We start from the raw sequence: 21886 nt of genomic DNA, 5'->3' as shown, positions 1-21886 counted from the left end.
GGGGAATTCACTGACCTAGTTCCACGGGTGTGTTTCCTTATTCTGAGCACCAGAAACTGTACACTGCGCTCCTTACATTCCACTGTGACAAGTGCTGCACATAATGAGGGGGAAAGTTCTTACAATAGCACAATATAACTAGCTACAATAACACTGACTTCTGTCTGGATTGTGTATCCACTATGCTGTGGTTTGGGTTGATTGAGCATGGGATGATTATATTCAGGATAATGGGATGATATTATTGTGAAATACAGTTGTTTCAACAACAACAACAAAATATAGTTACAGTAATATCATTTGTATCAATTAGTCTCAAATACCTGTCGCTGAACAACAAACAACACATTACAACACAACTCCTCTATTCTTAGGCCTTTATACAGCAGCCAGGGTCTCATTCTAAACGGTAAACAGACTGACTTATATAGACTGACTTATACAGACTGACTTATACAGACTGACTTATATAGACTTAGACTTAGAGACTTATCTTCTCTGCCCCCCTGCCCCTACCGCGCCACCCCATCAAACGCACCATCTCCTTCCGTAACATAAAATCTGTCAACCCACTCACTCTATCCCAGTCCATATCTTCTGCCCTCCCCACTGACTCCACTCCCACCAACCCGGAAGACTATGCCACCTTACTCAACTCCATTCTCTCTGACTCCCTTGACTCACTGGCCCCCTTGAAAACCATCACTGTCTCCTTCACCACCTCCTCCCCCTAGTACACCCCTGAACTACGCACCATGAAACAGACCGGCCGCCAACTTGAACGACTACACAATAGAACCCACCTCACTGTCCATGCCGAAGTCTACAAGCAACATATCTCCTCCTACCGTGACGCACTCCAAGCTGCCAAATCTGCCTACTACTCCACCCTCATCAACACCTCCAATCGAAACCCCCGCACCCTCTTCTCCACTGTCAAGACACTACTCCAACCCCCGGACAACAACACAACTTCCTCCCCTGACCTCTGCAACTCCTTTCTCCACGCCTTCAACAGCAAGATCTCCCACATCAATAGCTCACTGACTGCCTCCATCTCCAACTCCACCACCCCCGCCCCCCCTGCTGTCATCTTCCCCCCTCCTGACTACCCTCCCCCTACTCCTCTCACTACTTTCTCCCCTATTGACTCCTCCCTCATCACTACTATCATCACCGCCTCCAAAACAACCACCTGCTCCCTCGACCCCCTCCCTACCACCCTGACCAAGGCCTGCCTCCCTGCCCTCATCCCCCACCTCACTGCCCTCTTCAATCAGTCACTATCCCAAGGCCACGTTCCCTCAAGCTACAAACTTGCCGCTGTCACCCCCATTCTCAAAAAGCCCACTCTTGACCCAGCCAATCTCTCCAACTACCGCCCCATCTCCAACCTACCATTCCTCTCCAAAACCCTAGAGCGCGTTGTCGCTGCCCAACTTCACTCCCACCTCCAATCCAACAAACTGTATGAACCCCTTCAATCTGGCTTCCGCCCACATCACAGCACCGAAACAGCCCTGGTCAAAGTAATCAACGATCTCCTCACCTCTGCAGACTCAGGTGCCCTCAACATCCTAGTTCTACTAGACCTGAGCGCAGCCTTCGACACAGTGTCCCACTCCATCCTCCTTCAAAGGCTGCGCCAACTGGGTGTTGAGGGCACCGCCCTGGACTGGCTCACCTCCTACCTCACCAACAGACACCAGTTCATCTCCCTCTCCGGTCACACCTCCTCCTCCTCCTCTGTCACACAGGGGGTCCCACAAGGCTCAGTCCTCGGCCCCCTGCTCTTCCTCTGCTACACACTCCCCCTCGGTCACATCATCCGCCAATTCAACCTGGACTTCCACTGCTACGCTGATGACACACAGATTTACATCACCACAAACTCCACCCACAACCCACCCCTCACTCACATCGAAACCTGCATCTCCGCAATAAAAACCTGGCTCACACACAACTTCCTCAAACTGAACAGTGACAAGACCGAAGTCATCCTCATCGGCACCAAATCCACCATCAATAAAACCGGACCCATCACACTCACCATTGACGACACTACCATCACCCCCTCCCCCCTGGCTCGCAACCTCGGCTTCATCCTGGACCCCACCCTCTCATTCGATCCCCACGTCAGTTCCATTGTCAAGACATCCTACTTCCACCTCCGAAACATTGCAAAAATCAGACACTGCCTCTCCCCCCCCGCTGCTGAATCCCTCATCCACGCCTTCATCTCCTCCCGCCTCGACTACTGCAACTCCCTACTCACCGGCATCACCTCCCGCTCCCTCCATAGACTCCAGATGGTCCAAAACTCTGCTGCACGCCTCCTCTCAAACACCCGCTCCCGTGACCACATCACTCCTGTCCTCCACTCTCTCCACTGGCTCCCCATCAAAGAACGTATTCAATTCAAAGTCCTCATCCTCACATACAAAGCCCTCCATAGCCTGGCCCCCCCTTACCTGACTGACCTCCTTCTCCCCCACCGCCCTACCCGTACCCTCCGATCCTCATCCATTGTTCCCCTCACTGTCCCACCCTCAAAACTCAAAGGCTTCGGTCACCGTGCCTTTTCACGAGCTGCACCCCGCCTCTGGAACTCTCTCCCTCAACCACTCAGAGACTCACCCTCACTCCTTACTTTTAAATCCCACCTCAAAACCTACCTGTTCTCCCACGCCTACAGCCTCCCCTACCCCTAGCCATCTCCCCCATCCCTGCCACCCCCGCCCCCCCCCTGGACATGCATACAACCTTCCCCGTTCGTTAACTCTGTGTTCTATGTGCTCATGTTATCTGTTGCTTGTTGTTTCTGTGTTTTCCGTTCTTCCCATATTGTCAGCGTCTTTGAGCCTCGGAAAAGCGCTATATAAATCCAATGAATTATTATTATTATTATTATTATAGACTGACTTATATAGATGACTTATATAGACTGACTTATATAGATGACTTATATAGACTGACTTATACAGACTGACTTATACAGACTGACTTATATAGACTGACTTATATAGATGACTTATATAGACTGACTTATATAGATGACTTATATAGACTGACTTATACAGACTGACTTATATAGACTGACTTATATAGATGACTTATATAGATGACTTATATAGACTGACTTATATAGATGACTTATATAGACTGACTTATACAGACTGACTTATATAGACTGACTTATATAGATGACTTATATAGATGACTTATATAGACTGGCTTATATAGATGACTTATATAGACTGACTTATATAGATGACTTATATAGATGACTTATATAGACTGACTTATATAGATGACTTATATAGATGACTTATATAGACTGACTTATATAGACTGACTTATACAGACTGACTTATATAGATGACTTATATACACAGGCTTATATAGATGACTTATATACAGTAGATGACTTATATAGACTGACCTATATAGATGACTTATATAGACTGACTTATATAGACTGACTTATATAGACTGACTTATATAGACTGACTTATATAGACTGACTTATACAGACTGACTTATATAGATGACTTATATAGACTGACTTATATAGACTGACTTATATAGATGACTTATATAGACTGACTTATACAGACTGACTTATATAGATGACTTATATAGATGACTTATATAGACTGACTTATATAGACTGACTTATATAGATGACTTATATAGACTGACTTATATAGACTGACTCATATAGATGACTTATACAGACTGTCCTATATACACTGACTTATACAGACTGACTTATATAGATGACTTATATAGATTACTTATATAGACTGACTTATATAGCGCCTTATTCCAAAGCGCTTTACAACGGCCTCTCATTCACCCATTCACACACACACTCACACACCAATGGCAGCAAGCTACCATGCAAGGCGCTGGCCCGCAGATTGGGAGCAATTTGGAGTTCAGTGTCTTGCCCAAGGACACTTGGACATGTGGCCAGCCAGGGTTCGAACCGCCGATCTATCTACCTTGCAATCATTAGACACCGGCTCTACCTCCTGTGCCACAGCCGCCCCATTCTACACATCATCTCTCTGAGGAAGGCTTCACTTCACTTCACACCACACTCTCTAAACCTAGCCACAGCGGTGTGGCAGACGATTACATAAAGTGACCTTTTAGTTGCTGTGAAACACAAGTGTCATATTTAAGTGCATTATGAGGACTTATTTAAATGTGTCATAAGAACATTTTGAACAAGAGCTTCACATCCCCTCCGGGTGAGCACCACCTCCTCATTCTTCCATGAAGGTTTCTAAAGAGGACAGAAGGCTACCGCTTGGCTTGGGACACAATGATGGCACTTCATCTAATGTCTCATCTTTGTCACGGCTCTCTGGGCTCTAGCAGATTTCTTTGGCACCTTCAACTGAGATTTGAAACTTACCGTATTACGAACGTGAAGAAACAGCGTCAGTATGCGCTGTTGTAACCGTCGTCTCAAGTTAAAGACAAAGACGTTATGCTGCTCAATAGTTTCCAGTTTCCATGGGACGGTGTTCTTCTGATGCAAAGAGTTTGGATCTGACTGTCCCTTCACGTAGACATGTTTCCTGAAACCTCCATACAGGAACATGCCATCACATGTCTGGCTAACAGTAGTTCTTCTCATTGAATACACCTGCTGCTCTGTCTATGACACTAGCTGTCCTCTGTCGCTCCCAGAGTTCAGCCAAGAGTAGCCACACGAATCACCGAAACACAGAGAGACCTACGCTACACGTGCTAAATGTCCATCAAGAAACTGTTGTCTCTAGTCTGGTCCCATTTCCGTCTCTAGTCTGGTCGTCTCTCCAGTCTCTGTTTCACACTCCAGGTACTCTGATACAACACAGCTGAGACATGTCCGGACATGTAGCATAGAGGAGGAAACCCACGAGTCAGGGTGACATGGTGTTAAACCCCCCAGGCAGGTGACATGGTGTTAAACCCCCCAGGCAGGGTGACATGGTGTTAAACCCCCCAGGCAGGTGACATGGTGTTAAACCCCCCAGGCAGGGTGACATGGTGTTAAACCCCCCAGTCAGGTGACATGGTGTTAAACCCCCCAGGCAGGGTGACATGGTGTTAAACCCCCCAGGCAGGTGACATGGTGTTAAACCCCCCAGGCAGGGTGACATGGTGTTAAACCCCCCAGGCAGGGTGACATGGTGTTACACCCCCCAGGCAGGTGACATGGTGTTAAACCCCCCAGGCAGGTGACATGGTGTTAAACCCCCCAGGGGGAGGCAGGTGACATGGTGTTAAACCCCCCAGGCAGGTGACATGGTGTTAAACCCCCCAGGAGGAGGCAGGGTGACATGGTGTTAAACCCCCCAGGAGGAGGCAGGGTGACAGGCAGGGGGTTAACACATGCAGAGAGAGCTGGCGTATTGGGCATGGTGGTCCTCATTGATAACTTGCCCTCAGTTCATTCAGTAAAGCGTGACTGTGTGACGGTGGAGCCCTGTGTAGTCACATCATCTTCCTGTGTGCTCTGCGCTGCTCCATGTTGAACTGTGTGTGTCCATCTATCATGAAGGACTGTTGAATAGCACTCACTGCAGGCACCGTGCCATGGCAAACATCTCTTGATCCAAAAGGTGTGTACCCAGTAAACATAGAGTCCAAAAGACGTCCTCAGGGAAGCCGGAATGTGGGTTCAGATGGCGTCTTTCTAGGACGTCTTATGGACTACAGAATTGTGTGTCTTCTTCTGTAATCCATAAGACGTCCTAAAGACGTCATCTGGACGTCCTAGAAAGATGTCATCTGAACCCACATTCCGGCTTCCCTGAGGACGTCTTTTGGACTCTTTGTTTACTGGGTATGGGAGCAATCCTGTTTAGGTTGGAATTAGTTTCTTAGTGAGTTGCCCTTGTCAAAAAAACGCAGAATAGTCTACCAATAGTAAACAATAGCCAATAGTACCTAGAAATTGTACCGCAGGCTTTTTTAACAATTGTAACGGCCTGGGGCCTCATTTATTTAAAAAAAAGTACTAAAGCACTTGATTACCGTTGATATACTATACTAGTCCATAAGCACAGGATGGGAGACCTTGGTGTATGATAAGCATAATAACAGTTGACTCAATTAGACATAATATGCCCTCTGCACTGCGGGCTCCTCTGCACTCCTCTGCACTGCGGGCTATGGTGCCCTCTGCACTGCGGGCTATGGTGTTTTTTGAAGGATTTTCTGTATGCCCATCCAGATCCATTGTGTGTGTCAAAATGTTGATATGGACCCATATGATCGTAAATAACCTTACAGGGCTTATAATGCTAAATACAGAGGAATCCTGGGGAATCACAATGAATCTCGCCTTTATCATGGCCTCAATTTAGAATGATTACACCCTACAATAGCCTAATGGCAAGGAAGACTGAAATACAATCATCAGTTCCCTTTAAATCTTGAATTAAACTAATTTTCTCGGCTGTGTTGTTCGAGTGCGGCTCACATGCCTGTAATAACTCAGGGTTAGGGTTAGGGTCATAACCAGTAGGTCATGTGCGTACGTCAAGTCAATACCTGACGTAGATCTACGACCGTTTCCACAGTCAAATTGACTCACGTTGACATTGTATAAATCACTACGTTGACGTGGTTTTCTACGTACGACACGGGTAAGATCAAATTTGATCCAAAGTATTTTCTATAAATGAGGCCCCTGGTCTTTTAAAATATAATCATGAAACCTGAAGAAAGATATGAAAGTACATCTAGAAAACAACAAGGATTTGTGTAAGAGCTTTGGCCTATGAGCGCGGCCATTGGGAACGCACACTATGCATGAATAATACAGCGATTCAGAAATTGGTGTCATTGGTGAAATGAGGAGCGAGTCACATAGGAGGAGTAGGTAAATAACCCTGGCCAGCCTCTGTGGCTGTGTGTGTGTGTGTGTGTGTGTCTGTGTGTGTGTGTCTGTGTGTCTGTGTCTGTGTGTCTGTGTGTGTGTCTGTGTCTGTGTCTGTGTGTCTGTGTGTCTGTGTCTGTGTGTCTGTGTCTGTGTCTGTGTGTGTGTGTGTCTGTGTCTGTGTGTATGTGTGTCTGTGTCTGTGTCTGTGTGTCTGTGTGTGTCTCTGTGTGTGTGTGTGTGTCTGTGTCTGTGTGTCTGTGTGTGTGTGTGTCTGTGTGTCTGTGTCTGTGTCTGTGTGTCTGTGTGTCTGTGTGTCTGTGTGTCTGTGTCTGTGTCTGTGTCTGTGTGTCTGTGTGTCTGTGTGTCTGTGTGTCTGTGTCAGCCTCTGTGGCTGTGGTTCTGGAGGAACAGCGTGCTCTCTGGAGTATGTGGGGAGAATGTGAAAGCTCTGGCTGCCATGGTAACAGGGTCTGCTCCGCTGTCTCCAGTCCCCATTAAGAAAGCTAGGTGGCTCTGTGGCTCAGTCTCAATGGTGGTGTGGCATGGCAGGGTGAAAGAGCCCATTGAGAGCTGGGGGAATTCAGGTGTCACTGAGCCCCCAGCGCTCCATCTGGGTTTCAGTAAAGATTTTGGTTTACAAATGAAGACATTTACAAAATTACAAAACACATAATTTTATTTTTTTACATTTTAAAGAAATTTGGGAGGGGGGGGGGGGACATCAGTTTGGACAATATTGCAGATTCAGTTATCATGGTGGAAAGGATCAAAACCATTAACCATTCAAAGATCAAAGTGACCTTGAATGGGCTGAACTCTCTATTGATAACATTGCCATAGTTGTTTTTGTTCATAGAGGGAGTTCCATATCACAACTGTAACCATTTAGGTTTGGCATTTCTAAGGTTTGTTGCTAGGTCAATGTGATGTATAATTGATTTGTTGCTAGGTCAATGTGATGCATAATAGATGATGATTGAACATCATGGTTTCAGACACACTGAACCACTGGACTGTAAGTAAACAGACAAAAGACACCCAAAAACCTGGACTATATGAGTCCTGAGTCCTGACAGATAATAAACAGACTCTAGACACCCTAAAACCTGGACTATAATGTCCTGACAGATATTACAGACAGTTGGACTGCAGAAACAGGATATGAACGAAGCTCCACCTCCCAGGCGGATGTAGAGGGGGGCAGTGATGTCAACCTCAGGAATGGTGTTCCACGGCTGTTGATGAAAACAGATTCACACAACAAACAGATTCAGTGGAGTTTTTCTATTGGTGGTGCATCATTTTGACTAAGAGCATAGACAGTTATGTCTGGACAATAAGCCTGTACATGTATGGAGGAGAAGGGGGCTACATTGCCCCAGAGTGAATGTATTTTCCTCCTATGTGTTCGGGAGCCAAGTCTCTCTCTTTCCATTCAGCCGAAAATAGAAGGCCACTGCTTACGCACATCATCATCTCCAGAAAGCAGTTACAGGAACCAGAGGAGTGGGTGGGACTCGCTCAGCGTGGAGGAATACAACCGCTGGAGGAGCTTCGAAGAATACCTTCTCTTTAATATGATGACGCAGAATATTTACTCCCATAATGGTGTCTGTTATCAGAGTGAGTTAACCCCTTCAGTACCAGGTGTGTGTTAGCAGAGTGATTAACCCCTTCAGTGGTCAGGTGTGTGTTATCAGAGTGATTAACCCCTTCAGTACCAGGTGTGTGTGTTAGCAGAGTGATTAACCCCTTCAGTACCAGGTGTGTGTTATCAGAGTGAGTTAACCCCTTCAGTGGTCAGGTGTGTGTTATCAGAGTGATTAACCCCTTCAGTGGTCAGGTGTGTGTTATCAGAGTGATTAACCCCTTCAGTACCAGGTGTGTGTTAGCAGAGTGATTAACCCCTTCAGTACCAGGTGTGTGTTAGCAGAGTGAGTTAACCCCTTCAGTGGTCAGGTGTGTGTTATCAGAGTGATTAAACCCTTCAGTACCAGGTGTCTGTTATCAGAGTGATTAACCCCTTCAGTACCAGGTGTGTGTTAGCAGAGTGATTAACCCCTTCAGTACCAGGTGTGTGTTAGCAGAGTGATTAACCCCTTCAGTAGCAGGTGATTAGCAGCTCTGCTGGTGATGATCTCAGGGGAGAGAACCGTGTCTGTGCGGTCGTTTCTTTCACTAGAAAACAGAGAAGAAAAGATGATTGATTGAAAACCTTTATTGTCCCCAATGGGGAAATTTTGTTGTCAAACAGCTCAGTTAGGGCAGAAAACATTCAATACAGAAAACAGAAACATTCAATAAAATACATAAAACAGTGCAGGCTCAATAAGTAAAAAGTTCCAAAAGTTCCAGCTCCAGGTCTCCCCCACCCTGCAGGGCCTGGTTGTAGAGTCGGAGTGCAGCTGGAACAAAGGACTGTCCAAATCTTTTTGTACTTTGGCGGGGGAGAACAAATCTGTGGCTGAACTTGCTCCTCATCCCCGCCAGCTCGCAGTACATCGGGTGGGAGGGATTGACCAGCATGGCCGCCAGTTTTTTCCCCATCCTCTGTTCTGCCACCACCTCTAGGCTGTCCAGCCCGGTCCCCACCACAGAGCTGGCCTTCTTCACCAGTTTGTTTAGCTTCGCAGCATCCCTGGCACAGATGTTTCCACCCCAGCAGGCCACGGCGAAGAACAGAACGCTGGCAACCACCGACTGATAAAACATTTGCAGCAGCTTGTTGCAGACACCGAAAGACCTCAGCCTTCTCAGGAAAAACAGTCTGCTCTGCCCTTTCCTGAGAAGAGCCTCGGTGTTGTCAGTCCAGTCCAGTTTGTTATTAATTTGTACTCCCAGGTACCTGTAGGAGTCCACCCTCTCGACTTCCACCCCCTTGATGGTGATGGGGGCTGGGGTCCTTCTCTTCCTCCTAAAATCCACCACCAACTCCTTTGTTTTGCTGGTGTTAAGCAAAAGGTAGTTGGTGTCGCACCACTGCACAAAGCTCTCCACCAGGGCCCTGTACTCCTCATCCCTGTCGTCTGTGATGTAACCGACGATAGAGGAGTCATCCGAAAACTTCTGCAGGTGGCACTGGTCGGAGCTAAACTGGAAGTCGGAGGTATAGAGGGTGAAGAGAAAGGGTGACAGAACAGTTCCCTGGGGGGCACCGGTGTTGCACACCACCACCTCAGACTGACAGCCCTGCAGTCTCACATACTGACGCCTGTCTGTGAGGTAGTTGTGGATCCAAGCCGTCAGGGAGTCCTCCACACACATCACTGCTAGTTTGTCAGCCAGCAGTGATGGCTTGATAGTGTTAAATGCACTGGAGAAGTCGAAGAACATGGTCCTCACCATGCTCTGTGGCCTCTCCAGGTGTGTGTAGGCCCTGTGCAGCATGTAAATGATGGCATCCTCCACCCCCATGCTCTCCTGGTATGCAAACTGCCGGGGGTCCAGGAAGTCCTTCACCTGGGGCTTAAGGTGTTGCAGCACTAGCCTCTCCAGGATCTTCATGACCTGTGGTGTCAGGGCGACAGGTCTGTAGTCGTTTGGGGTGCTGGGCCGTCCCTTCTTTGGCACTGGGACGATGCAAGAGGTCTTCCAGAGCTGTGGCACCCTCCTCAGTCTTAGAGATAGACTGAAGAGATGTTGGAATGTGTCCGCCAGCTCTCCAGCACACACCTTCAGAACCCTGGGGTTGATGTTGTCTGGACCTCTGGACTTGTTCACATTCACCCTGATGTTAAATAGTTCTCATCTAACTCTATTAACCAATAGCCCCAGCATGTTTTCTGTACACCCGTTGAATTTAAAACATGAACCCCTTCATACAATGTTTTCAGTCCAAAGGATCAAGTGTTAGTTGTTCCCTGGGAACACTTATTCAATTGAAGCTGTATTCTTCAGCGCTACAGTGGCAATCACACGACAACATCCTTTTGACCTTTGAACTGGACCGACACTGCCTTCACTCTGCACATGGGCGTCTGATTGGGCTGTCCAGCTGGGTCACGCGGGGCAGCTGTGGCGCAGGAGGTAGACCCGGCGTCTAATGATAGCAAGGTCGACAGATCGGCGGTTCGAACGCCGGCTGACCAGATGTCAAGGTGTCCTTGGGCAAGACACTGAACCCCCCAGGCCGGCGCCTTGCACGGTAGCTTGGCCGCCATCGGTGTGTGAATGTGTGTGTGAACGGGTGAATGAGAGGCAGTTGTAAAGCGCTTTGGAATAAGGAGCTATATAAGTCAGTCTGTTTACCATTTAATTTCAGTACCAAGCATAGGCAGCAGAGGGCAGCATACAGCACCACACAAGGCTCCAGCAGGCTGCTATGTTTCACTGCACACATGGCTTTCTAGTGGCAGATAAATCATGTTAACATGTACCAGGCACGGTGGTGGATGGAGAAATCCGAGGACAGCCTCCATTGTAATGGAAAGAGCCATGGGTTACAATGAATCTGTCCTCCGACTTCTACCTCCACCAGCCTCCCCTGACATGTCTGAAAGTAGCAATATATTTGGAGTGAGGAGTGATGCAGACCAAGAGCATACTGTATCAATGACAACAGACTATATGGGAATATCTTCTCTCACCATCACTCATCAGAAACAAAGTATTTTTTTCCACATGGGAAGATAATTAAATTCAACTCAGAATCTGCTCAGCCTGCTCTCTTTCTCTCCCTCTCTCTCTCTCTCTCTCTCTCTCTCTCTCTCTCTCTCTCTCTCTCTCCCTCTCTGTCTCGCTCTCTCTCTCTCTGTCTCTCTCTCTCCATCTCTCTCTCCCTCTCTCCCTCTCTCTCGCTCTCTCTCTGTCTGTCTCTCTGTCTTTCTCTGTCTCTCTCTCTCCATCTTTCTTTCTCTCTCTCCCTCTCTCCATCTCTCTCTCATGCATGTTGGTGAAAGTATGATGAACAGTATGATGAACAGATTGGTACAAAGAAGAAGCTTGGATAACTGTTGCTGGGCAGATCTGTTTAGACTCTTGTTCCAATCAGAGGTCAAATGGAACACTGGAACAACCTCATGGGTTGAGCTTGTCAACACAGACAAGCACCTCTTCAGACAGTACCATTAGCAGTACTACTCACATACTCAGTCTCTCTCTGTGTGTCTCTCTCTGTCTCTCTCTCTCTCTGTCTCTCTCTGTCTCTCTCTCTGTCTCTCTCTCTCTCTGTGTGTGTGTGTGTGTGTGTGTGTGTGTGTGTGTGTGTCTCTCTCTGTCTCTCTCTGTCTCTCTCTGTCTCTCTCTCTGTCTGTCTCTCTCTCTGTGTGTGTCTCTCTCTCTGTGTCTCTCTATCTGTCTCTCTCTCTCTGTCTCTCTCTCTCTCTGTCTCTCTCTCTCTCTCTCTGTGTCTCTCTCTCTTACTCTGCATCCTCCTATTACCATTGTTGTCTTCTTAAGTTACTTGTTGGATATGAATCAAGGATATACTTCTGAGCTCTAAGACGATTTATTTAAACAAAGTACACAGGTTTACAAAATATATGAGAGCTGGCTGCTGGGGGTGCTGGGATCAGAGAGAGAAGGGCAGAGACCAGCCCCCGGCTGGTCTATTTATCAGCCACAATATGTAAATACAGTTTCAAACAGTGACCCTATCCTTTTTACTGTAGGATGCTCCAGGTGTGAAAACTAGGCAGACTTTACATGATGTCACTTGGGTTATAGGTCAGGGGGTAGGGCACAGATCACAAGGAGCCATCTTAGAATGCCCACATGGCTTCAACAAAGGGTCGTAAACCCTACCCTATCCCCCACAGTTCAGGAGGAACCTTATAACAAATGGCAGCCTATACATTCTATACAGGTTGTATGTGTGTGATCCAACATATACTACACCATTAAAACAGAAGAAGAGACGAGAGATTTGTTTTGTACACAATTGGAGAAGGCCCCATGATGGATGTGATCTTATTGGGTTCCGTTATGAGGCTGTCCTCCTGATCCAACAGCAGCCGCTGATGAGGAGGATTTTAAAGCTTCTCATAGATCATAAAACGCAGCACAGTGTGGTGCTGCTGTGGCGGAAAATAGACCAACCTCAAATACACTGATCAAATGAACTCCCATCACAGAAGTAGACAGAGAGTTATGTCTAAATTCCAGGAACCGTGAACACCACCGTGCCGAAGAAACCTTTTAGAGACGGCTACATAATGAACCCTCTTGTTATGTTAAGGCCAATAAAGAAAGGCTATGATACAGTACCAGTCAAATGTTTGGACACACTTCAACTTTTGACTGGTACTGTACATGGGAATATGGAATATGGACCCTCCATCCCCCAGTAGTGCATCCAGGTGCCTCCTAGTCATCAGTCTTTCTTTGGTCATATAGATTTCTGACTCTAGAATGAATTAATGGTCTTTATTGTCATTGATATAGTACAGGTACCATACAACAAAATTTAGGAGGGGAGGCTCCCCTGGTACTAGGATTTTTTTTTACAAAAACAAGAAGGGAAAGAGCTGGTTTACATAAATAAAGGCTATATACACTATCCACTATACTATACTATACAAATAAAACACTGTGCTGTACTCTATGCTATGCTATAAATATCCTAACATTTCCTATCTCCTGAACCTTATGTACATGAGGGTTGTCATATTGCACATAGTATTATTGCACATTCATTTAAAGTGTCGCAGTTTGCAGGTTTGAAATGTTCACAGTTGTATTTCAATATTGCACTCAGTAGAACCCAATAGAGAGACTGACTCTAGAACCCAATAGAGAGACTTTCCATTTACGGCACATCTGACAGAGAATTTATGAGGGAGGGAAAAAGAACTCTGGTACAGGGCACACGAATTGGAAAATGTGTTTATTCATAATTTATGACCATCCTAAATCAAAACGGCTGCACAGCTGACAGAATGTCTATATCTAGTTTAACTGGCTAATAAATAAGAATATCTCCATATCTTCCCGACGAGCCGCAACCAGGTGAGGTGGTGTCTAGGGCTCTGTCCCGCACGTTCACTACCCTCCTCTGAACAATTAGGGCCGGGCGTCTGTGCGAGTCTTTCCCTCATCCCCGAGCTCCCTTAAAGTCCCTAACCCTAACCCTATTAAAGTCCCTAACCCTAACCCTATTAAAGTCCCTAACCCTAACCCTATTAAAGTCCCTAACCCTAACCCTATTAAAGTCCCTAACCCTAACCCTATTAAAGGAGAGCAGCCTGCCTTCACACACAGCGCCCAGGCCTCCTCTTCATCAACAACCCTTGTCACTCCTGCAGAGACAGAGAGCCCTAGAAGGGAGGCCATTACTGACTCCACTTGTGAAGGATAACAAAACACATACTGAGGGAACTGCAGTATATTGAGATTTCTTCCACTCGTTTAACACTAGAACAGGCGTGCATTTTTTACCTGCTAAAAGAGCCGCCTCTTTACAATGCTCAAGCTGCTATATACACACAACGACCACTAGTCGGCCGCTTGTAAATTAGTCTGCTTCCTACACAGAAATTTGCAAAGATGTAAAACATTTCTTTACTCACAGACAGCCTCATGGCTGTTCTAGTTAACCGTAATGTACTATACATTTATAGAAACCGTGAACTGACAACATGTGATGACTTCCTCTCTCCTGTGTGGTTTTTGTATGTATGAAACCATAGGTGACAAGGTCTGGTGAAAAAAGTCCTCAAGTAGGGCAAGGTCACAAGGCAGACAGGGGGCAGACAGGAGGGAGGCAGGGGGCTGACAGGGGGCAGACAGGGGGCAGACAGGGGGCAGACAGGGGGGAGACAGGGGGCAGACAGGGGGCAGACAGGGGGCAGACAGGGGGGAGACAGGGGGCAGACAGGGGGAGGCAGGGGGCAGACAGGGGGAGGCAGGGGGCAGACAGGGGGGAGGGGGCAGACAGGGGGCAGACAGGGGGCAGGGGGCAGACAGGGGGGAGGGGGCAGACAGGGGGCAGACAGGGGGCAGGGGGCAGACAGGGGGGAGGGGGCAGACAGGGGGCAGACAGGGGGGAGGGGGCAGACAGGGGGCAGACAGGGGGGAGGGGGCAGACAGGGGGGAGGGGGCAGACAGGGGGGAGGGGGCAGACAGGGGGCAGGGGGCAGACAGGGGGCAGACAGGGGGGAGGGGGCAGACAGGGGGCAGACAGGGGGGAGGGGGCAGACAGGGGGGAGGGGGCAGACAGGGGGCAGACAGGGGGGAGGGGGCAGACAGGGGGGAGGGGGCAGACAGGGGGCAGACAGGGGGGAGGGGGCAGACAGGGGGCAGACAGGGGGGAGGGGGCAGACAGGGGGCAGACAGGGGGGAGGGGGCAGACAGGGGGGAGGGGGCAGACAGGGAGCAGGGGGCAGACAGGGGGGAGGGGAAGGGGGGAGGGGGCGGGCAGGGGGGAGGGGGCAGACAGGGGGCAGACGGCAGACAGGGGGCAGACAGGGGGCAGGGGGCAGACAGGGGGCAGACAGGGGGGAGGGGGCAGACAGGGGGCAGACAGGGGGGAGGGGGCAGACAGGGGGCAGGGGGAGGCAGGGGGCAGACAGGGGGGAGGGGGCAGACAGGGGGGAGGCAGAGGGGAGACAGGGGGAGGCAGGGGGCAGACAGGGGGGAGGCAGGGGGCAGACAGGGGGCAGGGGGCAGACAGGGGGCAGACAAGGGGGGAGGGGGCAGACAGGGGGGAGGGGGCAGACAGGGGGGAGGCAGAGGGGAGACAGGGGGAGGCAGGGGGCAGACAGGGGGGAGGCAGGGGGCAGACAGGGGGCAGGGGGAGGCAGGGGGCAGACAGGGGGCAGACAAGGGGGGAGGGGGCAGACAGGGAGCAGACAGGGGGGAGGGGGCAGACAGGGGGGAGGGGAAGGGGGGAGGGGGCGGGCAGGGGGGAGGGGGCAGACAGGGGGCAGGGGGAGGCAGGGGGGAGGGGGCAGACAGGGGGGAGGGGAAGGGGGGAGGGGGCGGGCAGGGGACACGCTTTGCTGGCTAGCTCTGGCACAGTGGGTCAGGCAGATATTTGACTTACTTACTTATTAGAATGAAGAAGTCACACAGAGAGGAGAGAAATTATTCCTCAAGGAGATGCCTGATGCCTCCACAAAGGGTAGATTGAGTAACTGCCTGCTGTGAATTGCCTCCATTGAAATAATAACTATCAATCTATTAAAATATCTTACATATACATAATACATATGAACATATTATGCACTAACACAGTATTCTGAAGTGTGCCTCATTCCATCGGCACCTCAGACCAACAGGACCATCCTTAGGCTCTTTTCTTTCTAGTCCATGAACACAGTTCATGAGTTCACATCGTGGGCGAAGGTGATTCAACACATAAAGGGATGATACATTTTCATAATTCCAATCAATAGTAATATGACATACAGATCCCAGGCGATTAATTGCTTTAAGGTTTCACATCACATTCAGGGAAAAACCCATTGCCTTAGATTGTGCAAGAGATCTTAGGCAAGAGATCGCCTGAGAGTTTCGCACATGAAAAGAACATAACATACATTGAAGTAGTAAGTAACTAAGCCTTGAGAACCGATGGTTCTGGAGCCTAATGGCCCTTAGGGGGCAGGAGCCTATCTCCTGTTCCCGTAGCGTGAGGCAGCTTGATGTACAAGTGCACCCCCTGGACATGACGCTGGTATGTCGCAGGGTCTTACCTCCCCAATCCAACCCTTAATGCTGAGTGCCAAGCAGGAAGGTAGGGCGTACCATTTTTATAGTCTTTGGTACGACTCGGCCGGGGATCGAAGTCACGACCTCCCGATCTCAGGGCAGACACTCTTAACGCAAGGCCACTGAGCTGGTCCAAATAAACATTGAGGGTACATCTCAAAAGGCAATCGGCTCTTGAGACAGAGGTGTGCCTTCACTGCTCTACCTAAATAGGTAGAACATATCCACCATGCACAAGGACCGTTCTCACAAGGACCATTTTGTTAGACAAGCAAACACAGTCAGCTTCATACGCATCCGTTCCTTTGAAATACCTGGTGGATGGTGATGGGGATGAGAGGAGCACTGTGATGATTAAGATCCATCATGCCTCTGATGATAAGAGTGGTAGAAGCCAGAGGCATCTTAGGGGGCTAGAACCTGGGGGAACCCTCTGGGCCTATCAGCAAAGACGGCCACTTAGGGAGTCTAACACAATCACCACGTTTACCCACGCCAACAATCTGGACTAGGGACAACGCTCTCCAATTAGAATGAGGACACTGCCTGTCAGCAAACAAAGGAGCAATGTGTCATCATGTGTTGTATGGCATGGTGTTGGGTTGATTAAACTTAATCAACTGGAGATTTTTGGATGTGTAAACATATCATACACATGCCAAGAAAGTGACTAGGTTGGATGTTGAATGTTTTTGAGTTTTAATTCATAATAGGTGCCTACGTAATCGCAGTCAATGTTGAACTTGATTCCAGCACTGGTATGTGAAAGCCTACAATTGAATTCACCACAGGTAAACACCTTCACCTTCAAAAAGGATTTCTAACTAAACAGGAACCTATTACTCTAATATCCAAAATATCTCACAAAACATGTAGGTGCATTGAGCAAACACTAGAGGGAGCTCATTGCCTACAATGGAGAAAGGAATAACTCTAATTTTCTCCACACGACACAAGTCAAGTTCTCGAGATAGTGGAAGATTCTGAAAAAAAAAAAAAAAGATGGACAGTTTGTTTTGCCATATCTGCATGCAAATAAGAGACTTGGTGCCATTTGTTTCCTTCAGCATTTTTATTATACCAGCACCATTCAGAAATGTTTCAGAAGATTCACATATACTCAGCATTCAAACTGCATACAATTTGTAGGTGAACCAATTTGTAGGTGAACTTCAAACGTAGTAATTCAGTGAAAACCATTAGGCTGAGTTATGTGTGCAGTTTCATAATTTCAATAAATATAACACTTACAAATCAGTTTATCAAAATATACAGGAAATACAGTAATACTGTACCATTATTCCATAGCATTAGAAGAAGCGTTAGTGCAGCCGGTATTTCTGATTACATAAATGTTATGCCCATTTCCTTATATCGTCATGGTAACAAATATAAAGCGATATTGTATATTCCTGTGTCATTGACAACCAAGAAAGGTACCATACTAGGACAGATGAGCCGATCAATTAGCCCTGAAACGAACCTTTACATCCAATTATCAAAAAGTGACACTGTGTTTGGATTATATATCCAGTGGCGTCCTAGGTTGGCTTGACAACCTACATTACATACAGTGCAGTGGCACCCAATATTGTATTCAATATCTATATTCATTGTGATCGATGCAATCATAATACTGCAAGGCAAATATTATATTTTCTGACAGAAAGTCTCTGACATTTTTCATCTCCAGTATCCGACAGGCTTACTATGGGCACAATAACATCTCATGTCAGAAACAACTATTCTAAACCGGTATCTGATTAGCTTAAGCCCTAAAATACTTGGTATGCCCCCCCAAAAAACAGTTGTAGTATGTTACAATATCAATACGACAGTAGATTGTATAATAAGATTGTGGCAAAATACGGTACCTTTGAAAAAAGAGATCAGTAATAGCAGACAAGTCATTGTTAGGCCCTTGGGGCAGTCAGCCATGTTAGACCTTCACCTGTGGTGTTTCGCTATATTGTAAAGATGAGTGTCATTTAATCACCTAACTGCTATGCAACACATTTGTTCTTCATACTCTTACATATGATAAAATATGGGGAACATGACATAACTTAAACATGTAGACAATACACTTGTCACTTGGTGAATCAGACAACGTATGCTGTTAATAGATTATTAAGCAATATCATAAGATAAGCCTTAAAACACAATTAATCATATCAGTATACACATAGGCTCAAAACAAAACAAAGTTAAATACGTGGTGACGTCAAATACTTACTGCTCATCATAAAACAAATAATCACTGAAGACTGACCTTGAATTGAGCAACATACATAATATGTGACACATTCTAAAGCTTTGGTCCTCATGTAGGGATCCGATGTAATGGTCAGACTTTTCTTTAGAAAAATGTGAATACATTTCCGTGTTATTGAAAATCAATGACACATCGCTAGCCAACTAATACAGCTTGTTTTGTGAGCCTGCTAACAATGTAAAGTAGTGTTCTAGTTAACTAGGTAGCGGTGGGGATTACTCACCCAATCCATTTCGTTACAGTATTTCGGCTTGACTAGCGAGTTTGTGTCGTGATTCTCAACGATGTTAAAACGTAGTTCCGTGTTTCAAAAGAAAAGTCTGAACATTTTGATTGGTTGCCGACATGCGGACCGAACGATCAGACTGTGTCACACATATACATGTATCATTTCAGACAGGTAATCAAATGAAAAAAGAAAAAACGTTTCCTGAATAGATTTTGGAGCTCATTTGCATGCCATTGGACAAAAGACTTGTATGCCCCCCAACTGATTAACAGCGATTTGGCACTTTAAACTAAATCAGAGAACAGCAATAAAGAAACAATAGCAATAGTTTCTTCATGGTTTTACAAATGCTGTATAAGGAGCGCTCCAGGTTGTCATTATGGTGGAGTGCTTTCCAGTTCTGTCGGCTCCAGTCCCCCCGAGGCCTACCATCGCTAGGCTGCCCAGGCAGGACGGGGAGCCACATGTCTGTTTGAACAGAACAGTACCCAGTCCCAGGTCTCTGTCCTCACCCTGTCAGAACGCTCATCTGGCCCCTGTGCGCTTCACAACCATGGTGCCGGCCACCATGTCGTACACTGTCCTGTTGTGCTGGAAGAAGAGCAGGGTGATGAATGCCGGGAAGAAGAAAGCGATGGAGAAGTTCTTGTTCAAGGCTCGGATGGTTGACCTGACGTAGGGAAACGTAACAGAGTTGACGTCAGAGGTGTCTAGATTAGGTTAGTTTAGAATTTAGATTCAACTTTATTGTCATTACAGAGTACAAGTACCAGACAACGAAATGCAGTTTAGCATCTAACCAGTGCAAAGAGTTATATAAAACATGTACAATACAGGTGTGTGTGTGTATATATATATATATATATATATATATAATATATATACAGGAGAGGATAGTAGCTACGCTAAGTACAGTTAAGGTAGCTATGTACAGCATGGTGTATACAGACTGTATCTACTGTAACATTACACAATATGTGGGTGGGGATGAAGGGCCATGGTTCCTTTTCCTACTTACGCAGAGAGAGAGACGCTAGTCGCCGGTACCACAAGGACCCGATTGGGTTGAACTAGGACCGAGGAGTCACATGTCACCACTATGAGGCCCATGAGACACTTCCCTGGCGTGGCCCCCCCCGCCCCCCAAACACACACGATCTGGAGGGACACAGGCAGAAAAAACATGTCAGTTCTCAACCAAGACACATTTTTAAGAACAAATACTGTAAATTATGTGTTCATACTAGCGCTGTGATCATGTAGCCTATGGAAAACATGCCTTTTGAATGAAAAAACAAGTGTTCTTACCTCATAGAAACACACCAATACCCTGTAGACAAGGGCAACTAGCATCATTTTCTGTAGTTCCTCCATAGATGTGTCCTCGTCTATTTCTTCAACAATGAAATGCATGGCAAACTTGGAGATGTCCCTAAAACAAAAAAAACTAAAAGATTACTCCTCTAGAAGTTGTAGGCTTGGCTATGGACTATGCATGCATGGTCAAACAAGTCTTGACCAAGATAGGCCTATCGATACACAAGAACACTATAAGGTTGCTAAAAGAGAGCAACAACCTATTGATACGCTGCCATACAGACATCTTTGAAGTGAACTCACTTCATTCCACTCAGGTGCATGATACTGAGTATAATCGTTGCCTTGATAAAGAACAGAATGAAGAAATCCACCAGTTCAGCCAGGAACCTCTGCAGAGGAGAGGGGATGCTGTACTCTCCACCTGGGGGAACATACCAAACACAATGAATGAGACAAACTAACCTGGCCAGATACATTAGGCTATTAAGCAAGAGGGCACTATTTCAGCAATGATAGGAGCCTAGGAGGCCTTCCATTGACTCTTCTCTTGCACTTAAGACTGTAGACAGTTCAACAGGTGGACATTAGCAGGACTGTGTCCCTGTCAGGTACCTGGTCCGTTCTGCTGGGCTGCAGGTGCCGAGGCAGACCCAGGGCCACTCCCTGCAGGCTGGCCAGGGCTACTGGGCGTGGGGATGGCAGCTGGGTAAGGCGGTAAGGGTAAACCAAATGGATTATTGTACCAGTTCTGAGCATCGAAATTAGGGAAATCTGTAGACCAGAATGGTGCTGTGATGGATGTCGCCCCCGGGTGCCAGACAGGCGCGGGCAGGGCAGAGGGGTAGCAGGGAGACATGGCCAGCCCAGAGGTGTAGCAGGGAGACATGGCCAGCCCAGAGGTGTAGCACTGCCACATCCAGCCCTGCAGCTGGCCACAGTACTCCGAGGTGCTCAGCTTCTCAGGAGGATCTTTTCTTCCGTCCGAGGTTTCTATCTGCGTGGCTGCTTGTTGCATCTGTCCACCTGGACCTGGTCTTAACTGAGTCATATCACACATGTTCTCCTTCTCCAAAGGTTTGTTTGTGTTTCCCGAATCGGCCATGTTGAACGCCTACGTCACATCCGGTACTCACCGTGGATCTGTCGGCCGCGTTCGTAAATTCGTCGAGTTCAACGTCATAGTAATTTGATTGGACAAGAGGCAGTCACGTGGACGCTCCGACGCTCCCAGAACGAATTTACGAACGCGGCCATAATGTGTGAGAGAACCCTAAACCCTCAACCTTACCTAACATGCAACCTAACCAGAACCGTTTAAACAACCTAACCAGAACCGTTTAAACAACCTAACCAGAACCGTTTAAACAACCTAACCAGAACCGTTTAAACAACTTAACCATAACCGTTTAAACAACCTAACCATAACCGTTTAAACAACCTAACCAGAACCGTTTAAACATCAACTTCAATGGTGTCAGAGTTGTTTAGCATGACCCTTCCAGTCATCCACCACTGGGGGGCAGCATTG

The 21886-nt window shown here is 47.3% G+C and overlaps 1 protein-coding gene across 1 annotated transcript; it reads right to left on the bottom strand.

Annotated features, from left to right (window-relative positions):
• Nucleotides 1-17760: 17760 nt before the first annotated feature.
• LOC308167038 (protein FAM8A1-like) lies at nt 17761-21451 on the bottom strand. Its single transcript, XM_080541385.1, has 5 exons — nt 20971-21451; nt 20659-20779; nt 20347-20470; nt 20057-20196; nt 17761-19708 (listed from the first exon to the last, which is right to left on the bottom strand). The coding sequence occupies exons 1-5, from the start codon at nt 21413-21415 to the stop codon at nt 19564-19566; spliced, it is 975 nt and encodes a 324-aa protein (XP_080397511.1). The 5' UTR covers nt 21416-21451; the 3' UTR covers nt 17761-19563.
• Between the last annotated feature and the right edge of the window lie 435 nt (nt 21452-21886).

This window comes from Nansenia antarctica (assembly GCF_963989245.1).
Source record: "Nansenia antarctica genome assembly, chromosome: 10".
In the NCBI taxonomy this organism is placed as follows: Eukaryota; Metazoa; Chordata; class Actinopteri; order Argentiniformes; family Microstomatidae; genus Nansenia; species Nansenia antarctica.
Note: the sequence above shows the minus strand (reverse complement) of the source record. Positions and strands in the feature narration are given on the sequence as shown.

Excerpts from the sequence above, each read along its gene's own strand:
- LOC308167038 (XM_080541385.1), bottom strand. The coding sequence starts at position 21,415 with ATGTGTGATATGACTCAGTTAAGACCAGGTCCAGGTGGACAGATGCAA. Across the intron at positions 20,780-20,970 it reads AGCCCAGCAGAACGGACCAG|GTGGAGAGTACAGCATCCCC; the intron begins GTACCTGACAGG and ends ATGTTCCCCCAG. Across the intron at positions 19,709-20,056 it reads ACTAGCGTCTCTCTCTCTGC|GTCAACCATCCGAGCCTTGA; the intron begins GTAAGTAGGAAA and ends TCCCTACGTCAG.